Consider the following 11116-nt stretch of genomic DNA (forward strand, 5'->3'; position numbering starts at 1 on the left):
AGAAAGATCGCGTTTCCGGGCTCCAGGATAGGCTTTTTAGTGCTATTTAATTGTGAGGCCTTCCATTTTACTAGGTGAGTGGTGGGGTGTAGCCTAAGTGCATGTGGAGACAAGCCGATCGATCCACTTTCTTGTCAGCCATCAGACCTACCATTAGTGAAGAATGGGAAGAGTGGAGCCCACATCCGCAGTGTGATGAGGCCCTCCATGACATTTGAGCCTCACATCAACTCATTGGGGTGGGCAGGAAGTTGTTTGTTTGTTCGTGTTTTTCTGATTTCTGTATTCCTTCCTAAGAAGCTGGCTGTTGGGTTCTAGCTTCTTCGGGTTTTCTAGAGCACAGTGGAAAGCTTTTCTGGAGTTTTACTTGGCATATGTTGGGTGTTGGTTGGTCCTGCCTGGTACCATGCCCAGCATGTGGTTTTCCTTTTCTGCCCCTTACTCAGCTGTCCTGAAGCCACACCCCGGTCCTTTGATCTGAAGAAATCGGTCTTTGCACATTCTGTCTAGGTCCAGGGTCAGGCAGTCAGGCTGCCGGACCTGCTGGTACCTAGGGTAATGCTAAGCCTCGCCACAGTCATCTCTACCTTGGAGTGAGATGCATATACAAACCAGAGCCTTTGCAAAAGTTCCAGACTGCACATTCCAAGGCTTAGAATCCTTGTGTACCACCTGTTCGCACCAGGAAAGTTGTAGCTTGCACAGTCAGTGCAGAACGGGAGGCCCAGGTCCTTACATTCCTTATCAGGCTCTTAGGAATGCAAAATTTGAGGCCAGGAGAGGTGGCTCAGCAGTTAAGAATGCTGGCTGCTCTTCCAGGGGACCGGGTTTGATTACCAGCATCCACATGGCAACTTGTAACTCACTCTAACTCCATTCCAGGGGTCCAACAGTCTCTTCTGTTGTGGGCATCAGGTATGTGCCTGGCTCACAGACATGTGAGCAGGCAAAAACACACACACCACACACACAGAAATCTTATTTTTTAAAAATGCAGCAAACTCTCTGTTTTCTCATCATAGCATGCCTTTCGCATTTGTGCAGAGTAGCTGCTGGCTGTCTGCGATCTTGATCTTCAGTCTAGTCCTGGAGTGGCAGCTGTCCCTTAGTGGAAGGGATCCGACCTGTGTGGATGGATCCTCCCGTGGAAAAATGTCAGTGGGTGTGTAACACTCACCAAGAGAGTGGGGTTGGGCATCCCTGTTCATGTCTGATCCTAGCAGTCTTCATTACTTAACACGTTGATTGCAATTTCTGCCAGACTGGTTGCACACAACAGACATTTGCTCTGTGTAACTGAAATAGAAAATGAATGCCTTGGAATTAAATCTGATAGCTTATAGGATCAACAGCAAGAACAACTGGATAACTCAGGTCCCAAACAGGAAGGAGGAGTCCTGGGGAGCCAACAGCAAAACCAGTCTGCTGCCTGTGCAGCTCTGCTTTACTTCTCCCAGATCTGCAGGATTGGGGGTGGGGTGGGGGGTTCCAGACAGCAAAGGAAAATAGATGCATTTCTCACCTGGCTTTCCTAGTGGGAGGTCATCTCCGTCTCCCAGCAGGACATATAACCAGGAATGTCCCCCAAATAGTAAAGGTTTGGATTGATGACTACCTCAAAATGTCAGCTGTTCGATGCACAAGTGTTTTAGGATTAAGTACTATTTGCAGCCAAGCTCTGGGATGTACAGATGGATAGGACATGCATCCAATGATATGGTGTACTTGAGTGAGGTCACTCTACGGGGGTGGGGGGTGTAGGATGGAATGTGTTGCTGAAACAGCACTAGAGGAACCCTTCATTGCCCAGGGGTAACTCCCAGGTTGGTCATGAGGACTGAGCAGGTGCCATTCAGTGTGGAATGGACCACAGAAGAGGTAGTAAGATGAAAGTGACAGATGGTAGGTGTTGAAATGCCATGTGGCTTTGATCTGTGGAGCTGAATGGGAAGATCAAGCTGTGCCAGAATTTGAGACCCTGCCTCCAAAAAATGTGTTCCAGAGGCCTGATGCATGTGTGATCTCTTTTACCATCTACCTCTCAGTCAAAGCAGTGGTGTGATGTGCTGAGGACACAGGGACTCTGACTCCAAGGCTACATTTCAGGTTCAGCCTCCCCGCCCAGATCCTAACCCCTAAGCTGGAACCAGGCACAAAGCATCCTTGCTGGGGGAGAAGGGCTGTCTGTATTGGAGCCAAGCAACAACAGGACACTACCAACCTGCTCCCTGTACACGCCCCAGGACCTGTGGATGTCTTTTTTTTTTTTTAAGATTATTTTCCAGATTTATTTTATTCTTAATTATATGTGTATCATATGAGGATGTCTGAAACCTTCAAGATGGAGTTAACAGCCCCTGTGAACTGAGGATACTCGGGGAAAAAAACAAAACACAGGTCTTCTGCTGAGCTGCTTCTCCAGCCCCTCAAAATTGTGGTAGAAGTCAGAGGTCAACTTGGTGGAGTCAGTTTTCTCCTTCCATCTTTATTTGGGTTCTAGGAACCAAATTCAAGTGGGCGGGCTCACATAGCAAAAATCACCTTGACCTGCTGAGCCGTCTTGCTGGCCTCTGGGTGTCTTTTCCCTTGTGGAGAAAGCGTCTGGGATGCAGCAGAGGTGCTACCCTCCCGGTTCCTCTCATCTGTTGCTAGGTGACGCTGCTGAGCGTGGAGATGAGCGCGCTGAAGGAGGAAAGGGACCGACTCAGAGTGACATCTGAGGACAAGGAGCCCAAGGAGCAGCTGCAGAAGGCCATCAGGGACCGGGATGAGGCCATCGCTAAGTGAGTGGAGACGGGCCGTTCACTCTTACGTGATTGTGGGCTGCTTGTTTGCTGTGTCCTGTGTCTGTGATGACTGCATAGCTCTGAGGCCCTGCTGTCACCCTGCAGCACTAAAGATGGGGCACACAGGCCACACCCACAGTTTCCATGAGCCCTGGGCCCCAGACCATGTCCTCATGCCTGTGCAGCAGTGATCTCCTCTGAACCGTCCCCGGCCTCTGCTGTCATTTCATAAAATCGAAGTATATGCTTGTTTTTAAAACTCTGGTGCCAGGCAGATAGCCCACGCCTTGAATCCCAGCCCTTGGGAGGCAGAGGCAGGCGGATCTCTGTGAGTTTGAGGCCTACAGAGTAGTTTCAGGACAGCCAAAGCTGTCTGTTACACAGGAAACCCTGTGTAAATAAATAAAAAATAATAAGTGGGGAATTCTGTCATAAGCCCACCATAGTGTCATACATTTGTACCTCAGAACTCAGGATCTCCAGTGTAAGCCAGCCTGCACCACAGAGTGAGTTTGAGACCAGCCTAGGTTACATAATAAGATAGCTCTCTCCCTCTCCTCCCTCTCCCTCTCTCCCTCTCATGCACGTGCACACTCATGCAGAAGAACACAAAGACAGGGCTGGTGGCCCTGCTGCTACACACTTCACTTGGTCCCCAGGTAGACGGTGCTAGTGAAGGTTGGTTAAGTGATTTGACACTTTTCCTGTGGGTGTGATGATGTATTTGTAATATATTTGTTGTGTAGTTAGTTGGGTTTTTGTTTGTTTTCTTTTTTAAACATCAGATGCTATGATGCATGGCTTAGTATATTTCCCACTTACAGCTTAGCTTTCCAGTGTCCTTATGTGCATCTACCACCTTTTTTTTATTTTTAGGTTTTTTTTTAAATTTATTATAAGCACTTTTTTGTTTTGTTTTGCTTTTCAAGACAGGATTTCTCTATGTAACACCTGTGACTGTCCTAGAACTCACTCTGTAGACCAGGCTGGTCTGGAACTCACAGAGATCCACCTTTGTGGGTCTACAGAGCTAGTTCCAGGACAGCCAGGACTACACAGAGAAACCCTGTCTCAAAAAACCAACCAAACAAAAAAATCTGGCTCCAAAGACTATGTATTCACCTGACTGACATGTTCTGAAAGCCTGGAACATTCCCCTTCCCTTGTCATCTTGAGCACATGTGTCTGGTGAGGACCAGGGTCTTTGTCTTACACTCTTTTGCAGTTAGGTTAGATTTTACAGCGTTTCATAATTTCTACTGTTCCATTATTTCTAGGAAGCCAGGTCATTTTCTCAAATACTGTCTTCAAAAGAGAAGTGTGAAAATGCATTTCTTGTTTTGTTTTTGGTTTTTCGAGACAGGGTTTCTCTGTGTAGCTTTGGAGCCTGTCCTGGAACTCACTCTGTAGCCCAGGCTGGCCTTGAACTCACAGAGATCCTCCTGCCTCTGCCTCCCGAGTGCTGGGATTAAAGGCGTGCGCCACCACTGCCCGGCTTATAAGTGCATTTCTTTGCATTCAACAGCTCAACAGGCAAAGGGATATTTTTACATGGTCCTCATTTTACTAGAAATTGCCTGGTCGGTTATGCATGCAGCTCAGGCTAGCCTCTAACTTGAAATCATTCCCTGGTCTGAACCTCAAGGACCAGGATGGTAAGTATGCACCATGACACTCAGCTGATTCCCAGTCATGTGCTCCCTTCACTGAGGAGATAAAAGTTGGAAAAAAAAAAAAAAAGTGGCCGGGCAGTGGTGGCGGCACACGCCTTTAATCCCAGCTCTCGGAAGGCAGAGGCAAGCAGATCTCTGTGAGTTCGAGGCCAGCCTGGGCTACAAAGCAAGTTCCAGGAAAGGCGCAAAGCTACACAGAGAAACCCTGTCTCGAGGGGGAAAAAAAAATGTGTGTGTTCTCAGATGCCTGTCTCACTGTCTACAGAGGAAGTAAAGGTTCTTTGTTTTGGTTTGGGTTTTCTGAGTCAGGGTTTCTTTGTGTAGCCCTGGCTGTCCTAGAACTAGGTTTGTATATCAAGCTGGCTTTGAACTCAGAGCCCTGCCTGCCTCTGCCTCCCCAGATGAAAGGCCAGGAGGGAAGTAAGGTTTTCCACTGTGCTCACTAGCATCGCCTTCAGGCCTGCCGATCCTCCGGACCTGACATCCTTTCTGCTTGCTGCTTGTCCTGAAAGCTGGAGAGCTGGCCGGAGTGATTCTGTGTGTCTGTAAACAAGAGTCAGCTTCCCACCATCTGCCTTTGTCTTCATCCCATTTACGGTTCTGCCCGGTTTTCTTCCATCAGACCTCTATCACTTCTAGTGCATTTTTGGGGATCGAGTATGATCTATCTCAGTAAGGCTCTTACACCTGTCCGTGTGTGCCACGGGATTCCCAGTACGTCTCCGGTTCTCCGTGCCTGGACATAATCACACGGAGGCCTCCCCAAAAGAGTTCAGTCTGAATGGCTGGGGTGGGGCTGCTTCCTGACCTGGTTGTTAAGACGCATTCAAGGGAGAGAGACTCGCCTTGCTAACCTGGGCTGCAGCAACCTTACGGGGTTCCTTTTCTCACGCAATAGGTGAGGTCCAGGAAAGCGGCTAGCAATTTTATCACCTCACACTCACCTGAGCAGCACTCAGGTCTGGGGTTCCTTTTGAAGACCCTCTTTCCCTGCGCTGCAGCTCTGCCCAGGCAGGCCCCTGGCCCAGGCGTTAGTCAGCACATTCCCCTAGTCCGGGCTGCTCACGGCGCCATCTGCTGGCAGACAGATGGTACCTCCTGAAGCTAGAGCCGCTGCGGGGTGCCTGGGAACTGTCAGGCAAATCGCGTCCATGGCAACCGCTGCCAGGAGGATTTCTGCTGTTCTCTAGCAGCCAATGGCGGCGGGCATGACGGAAGCAACCTGCGGCGTCCGAACCTTTGCCCATTGGACAGGCTTGGTCCTATCCCTGCTGGCCTGCAGCCGCAGTGGGCGGGGCCGGGAGGAGCCCGGAGTTGTCTGGAGCGGCCTATAGGGCGAAGTGGCCTGGCTGGTGGATGCGCCACTCTGGGCCAGGGCGGGGTGCGTGGGGCGTGGAGCAGGTGACTAATTGCTGGGTAGAGGGCAAGGCAGGGAGGAAGTATGGTCTGAGCTCTTTACAAATGAGTCGCACCTACTCCTTCCGGCTTTGCTTGGGTAGTGTGTTAGTATGAGGCCAGAGTGGTGGCTTGTGCTGGTCCGCCCTGCAGCTCCCCATGGGTCTCTACTGTATGCTTCCAGGCAGCGAGTGCTGCTGCGTTTGCAGAGGCCGCAGCACAGTTAACTGCACCCTCCTTTCAGACCCACCCCAACGGGTCCGGGTTTTGTCTTGTTACTGTTGTCTTGCACTGAGCAAAACAGTACCCAAAACATGCAAATTTGAAAATACGAAAGCCTGTGAGCAAAGTTAGCGTCAGCGACCTCACCAGGCGTAATGCGCTGTATTTCTGTGTGTTGTGTGGGTTTTATTTCACAAAACTCGACCTCCTCCTGGTTCCATCATGGTAGTAAACTGTCAGTAAATACCCTATATTTTACTGGTGCCCATGTTATATTGTCTTTTTTATTTTGAAACAGTTCCTTTAATCCCAGCACTCAGGAGGCAGAGGCAGGCGATCTCTGTGAGTTCAAGACCAGCCTGGTCTACAAAGCAAGTTCCAGGACAGGCTCCAAAACTATACAGAGAAACCCTGTCTTGAAAAACAAATTAAAAATTAAAAATAAATAAAAAATAAAGAAACAGTTCCTCAATTATTGGACACTGGACTTGCTAAACTGTGGTCACCATTCTGTGGCTTCCTTTGAACATCTTAATCTTAGGGGCAGCTCCTTTGGGGGAGTGGCTAGTCCAAAGGAGTACCTCCCCACAGCAGGAGAAGGTTCCCACCCTCGGATGCACAACCTTGTGGGAAGGGTCAGCCAGCAGCCCCTTTGTGAGAGGCCCTTGACCCGCTCTGGTCCTCGTGGAAATGCTGTCCTCTTTTAACCACTCCGTGTCCCGTTTAGAGATGAGAGATCATCACTTACCACAGCCTGGTTAGGGAGCAGTCCTTCAAAGAGCTTAGTCACAGTGACCCTGTGGTGTGGGGTCAGCCCCCTTTCCTTACCAGGTCTCCCAGTGAAGAACCAGGTGCCTCTGGCACAAGGTGCCCATCCTCATTGTGGTTCATTTCTTTGCAGAAAGAACGCTGTAGAGCTGGAACTTGCCAAGTGCAAGATGGACATGATGTCTCTGAACAGCCAGCTGTTGGATGCCATTCAGCAGAAACTGAACCTCTCACAGCAGCTTGAGGCTTGGCAGGTAAATAGCAGCCTGAGGCCTAGATGGGGAAGTGCCACGAAGCATCTCTGAACCGACATCTGTAATGAGAGTTTTGGCAGAGAAGGCCTATGAGCCCAGGTGACCAGAAGCTTCCGTTCTCACCTGTGGAGTCCCCGGGGAAGAAGGCCTTAGCGTGGCCTCCAGACAGAAAAGCCAAACAGCCTGTTAGGGACATGCTACCACCAGACATGGAGTGGGCCTTCCTCAGCTGCTCATTCTGGTTTGTTTAAACTAAGGTTGGGACCGGAAAGCCCCGTGTGACTGAGTGAAAGCTCACAGCTGGGTCCAGTGAGCAGTCCTCAGGCTGCTGCTGTCCTCTCTCTCAACGGTCTGCAGCTTCCTTTTCCCATGGGCACTGTTCGCACAGGGCCTGGAGAAAGTGAGTCAGGAGTCAGCTAGGACCACTGGTGTCAGGGTCTCCTGACACCCTACTGCCCCGGCAGGGGCTGTGACTCATGGGTGAGGTTGGGGTAGGCTGATGTCGGAATGTGGGTCCAGTGGTTAAGGTCTCTCTTCAGATGGAAAGTCACCTGTGACTTACTGAGGTGAGCCCCACATGGCAGGCAGACTAGTAGTAACCATTACACTGTGGCTCTGTGGGGCTGGCAACCAGTCCTGACTCCACCAACAGCCAGCTAGCCAGAACCCTGGCTTACTTACCACAGCTGTTCTCTCTTCTCTCCCAACTACAGTTTGCTTCCTCAGGGCTTTTTACTATCTGGCTCCTTTGGTTTCTGATCTAGTGGCCTTTCTCAGCTCCTGTACCAACAGCTTTAGTTGTACACCCCTCCTGCCTTTGAGGTGAGACTGAGCCTCGCATCCATTCATCTCTTCCTTCCTGCATCTCTGTCCTGCATCTGCCACCTCCCCATGGACCACTCACCGTGTTCTGTGTCCCGGACCCACCTCATCTCTGTGCAGTATGATGTGCCATCGAGCCCCAGCCTTCTTTCCCCATCAGTGCCGCGAGTTTGGCAGCTCTGGCAGGCTGATGCCACCTTACCATAGATGGATTTTTACCACAGGAATAGCAGCAGGCGTGGGATCATGACCAGCTCCTGCGTGCGTGTGTGTAGTTCCAAGGAGATACGTTCCGGAATTTGCTTGATAAATTTGGCTAAAGTATAAAATGCAACTTGAAGTGACCGTGCCAGGAGAAACATGGCAGTATCGAAAGGCTTCTTTCTGGAGGTCTTTGACTTTTCTCTCTAGTGCTGAACAACATATTTCATTGAGTCTGGCCCCAGTGTAGAGTAACGCTAAGATTCCACATTGAGGCTTCGGAAGTGGGAGCCATGTGCCAAGTGCTGGCAAAAATGACACAGGGTTAATCTGAGAGGCAAATGGAAAATCGGGCTGGCAGGGAGAGGATGAGGGAGGAGACAGGGAAAAGGCAGGGAGGAAGCTGAATGTGATGGAGGGTGAGATCGGAAGGAGAGGTGTGCAGGCTGTCAGCCAGTGACAGTGAGGTCTGCCCCTCACCCACACTGCCTTGTGACCGATAGGTCAGAAAGGTCCTGTGGTTTCCTTCTGAAACCTGAAAAGATACTCAGGTTACACCCTCAGATCAGAACTGGAGTGAGAGGGGACAGACAAGCTGGTTGGAAAGTGGGGCCAGGCCCTCCAGGTTTGTCCCCTCATGAGTGGTTGCCCAGAGCCCAGTTTTCCCTGCTGCATGGAGCCCACCCCAACCTGGCCTCACCTATGGGTTTGTTTTAGGGTCTTCTTGTCAGGATGGCACAGAGCTCACAGCCGGGTTAAAAGCTGAAGGAGGCAGGAAGGTGGGTGGTGGTGTGTCTGCTGTCTGGTGATGACCACACAGAGCTCCTCACAAACTGTTAGCAGCAGAGCCCATTGCCAGGTGGCTTCCTTCTACAGGAGTCAGAATCTGGTGACCAGAAATGAGCTGTTCAGCGCCGCTGTCCTGTGAGGCAGGGCAGGGCTTCTTGATCGAAGTAACCAGCCAATCAGAGGGTGAGATCCTTACCCCATGAAGAAGCTAACGGTGGGACTGAGGAGGGAGGAGACAGTGTCTCAAGGTGACACTGCCCACAGCTTCAGCGGGGGGGTGGGGGGGGGCAGTCCACACATAGCCACCGTTGCTGGTGTGTGGGCGTTAGTGACAGCCTGGAAGGGATCTGAAGGGGGAATTGGGACACCGGTAGCCTCTTGGGACCAGGTCGTTGAGCCAGAGAGCTGACAAGCTAAGGTCACTCTGGGCTGACTGAGGGTGAGGTGGCCAGCCAGACCACAGGCATCCAGACAGCCCCACGGGCTAGTACAGCACGGGGCTGTTCTGTTATCTAGGCCTCAAGACACTGGCTGAGACTGCCCTGGCACGGCACCAACATTCACCGCTTTCTTGGTCCACCAGCCCCAGCTCCAGTGCTTATTCATCCCATCCCTCACCTTCCCCTGCCCTGACATCTGTCACCTCCCTGTCCAACCCCAGGGCCAGGTAAGAGCCGCTGCTTATCCACACCCTTTCCTTCTCTGCAGGATGACATGCACAGGGTCATTGACAGGCAGCTGATGGACACGCACCTGAAGGAACAGAGCCGGCCTGCTGCCGCCTTCTCTAGGGGCCACGGCGTAGGGCGGGGGCAGGAACCCAGCACCATGGACGGCAAACGGCTCTTCTCCTTCTTCAGGAAAATTTAGGTGGGGAGGAGTCAGGCCGTGGAAGATGGAGAACTAGAGGCAGTTGAAAAGGGTCTTCCGTCACCTTCAGCTGGAGCCAGTGGGTTCCAGTGGGTTCATTCCCTTTTGTTAGTGTGATGGAGAAGTGGGGCCTGCCTTGTCCTCTGAAGGCTGCTCCCTGCCAAGGGACAGGAATGAATCCTGTCCCCACTGCCCAAGCCAAGCCTCAGCCTGGGCTTCCCCAGGACCCTGCTAGTGAGCAGGGCTCCAGCCTCTTCTCATGCAGTCCATTGATGGGCTCTGCCACTCAGACCCAGCTCCTCACAGCCCACCCCAAAAGCTCTGCTGCCTCCTTGGATTTGAACATGGGGACAGACTGAGGTCCTCCTGTGCATGCCTCAGGAGGCCTGAGCCTCCGTTCCTGCACCAGCCGCTTGCCTGGAGTAGGGGAGGCACGGCCCCTCACCCATGTGCATGCCCCTGTGCCGGAGTCCTGTATGGCAGGAGCCCCAGCCTATGGCTTAGGGCCTAAGAACCGGGTTACCCATCTCCACCGAGGCCATTCCGTACCCCCAGGGACAATCCTGTCTTCTGGCTGCCTCCACTCAGCTTCCTCCAGGGCAGACAGTCCTTACCCCTAGTGAGGCCCAGACTTTCCCTCGTGGGGTAGGGCTGGGAGAGCACTGTTCTTCCTCCACAGCTCCTGCCCACCTCAAATCAACCTGGCCAAGTCAAGTGCAGGCCACAGGCTGGCCTCCAAGGGGACCAGTCTAACCACCCACACACGGAAGGCAGCGTGGGGGCCAAGGGTGGATGGGCTGAGGCTGCTGGGAGCCTCCAGATCCTGCCCACCAGGCCTACAGGGGACAAGGCCTGCAGCCTGCTGCTTCTCCTTCCGCAGCAGCCGTCCCCATCTCTGCTGAGGCCCCACTCAGAGGCTCTGTGGGCCCAGCCTGCAGCTGCTTACCACTCACAAAGCCTCCTGCCCTCAACGGGGAAAAGCACAGCAGGGCTGAGCAGAAAGAATGTACTTAAAGATGTGTACATACCACAGTGCTGTAATTTTGTATGTAGCAATTGTGTAAATACACGTATGGATTTTATAACACACATATATAAATCTATAAAGGCATATTTTTAGAAAAACAGCGCACCACTGCTTCTTTTGAAAATAGTCTAAATAAGAATAAAATTAATTTCTACAGACCTGCTGCCTCAGTTCCTGGGTGTGTGGAGGGTTGTCACAAACATGCTTTGTGTGTCAAAAGCCACCACTGGCTGCCGCCGCCACAGCGGGTTAGTACTGAGCCCGGAAGGCCATTTGTGATGGTGGCAGTGTCTTGCCCCACACCCTCTT

The 11116-nt window shown here is 51.8% G+C and overlaps 1 protein-coding gene across 7 annotated transcripts in view; it reads left to right on the forward strand.

The window, feature by feature from the left end:
* Bicdl1 (BICD family like cargo adaptor 1) overlaps positions 1–10965 on the forward strand; it is a 100071-nt gene extending 89106 nt beyond the window's left edge. For 5 of the 7 annotated variants that reach the window (XM_036172624.1, XM_036172627.1, XM_036172625.1 and 2 more), the window contains 3 exons: positions 2653–2783; positions 6978–7098; positions 9619–10965. In XM_036172624.1, the coding sequence (XP_036028517.1) occupies positions 2653–2783; positions 6978–7098; positions 9619–9780 (414 nt within the window). In that variant the 3' untranslated portion in view covers positions 9781–10965. Of the gene's footprint in view, positions 1–2652; positions 2784–6977; positions 7099–7811; positions 7921–9618 lie in introns of all 7 variants that reach the window. The other 2 variants (XR_004943517.1, XR_004943518.1) reach the window with 1 other exon arrangement.
* Positions 10966–11116: the final 151 nt, after the last annotated feature.

Source organism: Onychomys torridus, chromosome 22 (genome assembly GCF_903995425.1).
Source record: "Onychomys torridus chromosome 22, mOncTor1.1, whole genome shotgun sequence".
Classification (NCBI taxonomy): Eukaryota; Metazoa; Chordata; class Mammalia; order Rodentia; family Cricetidae; genus Onychomys; species Onychomys torridus.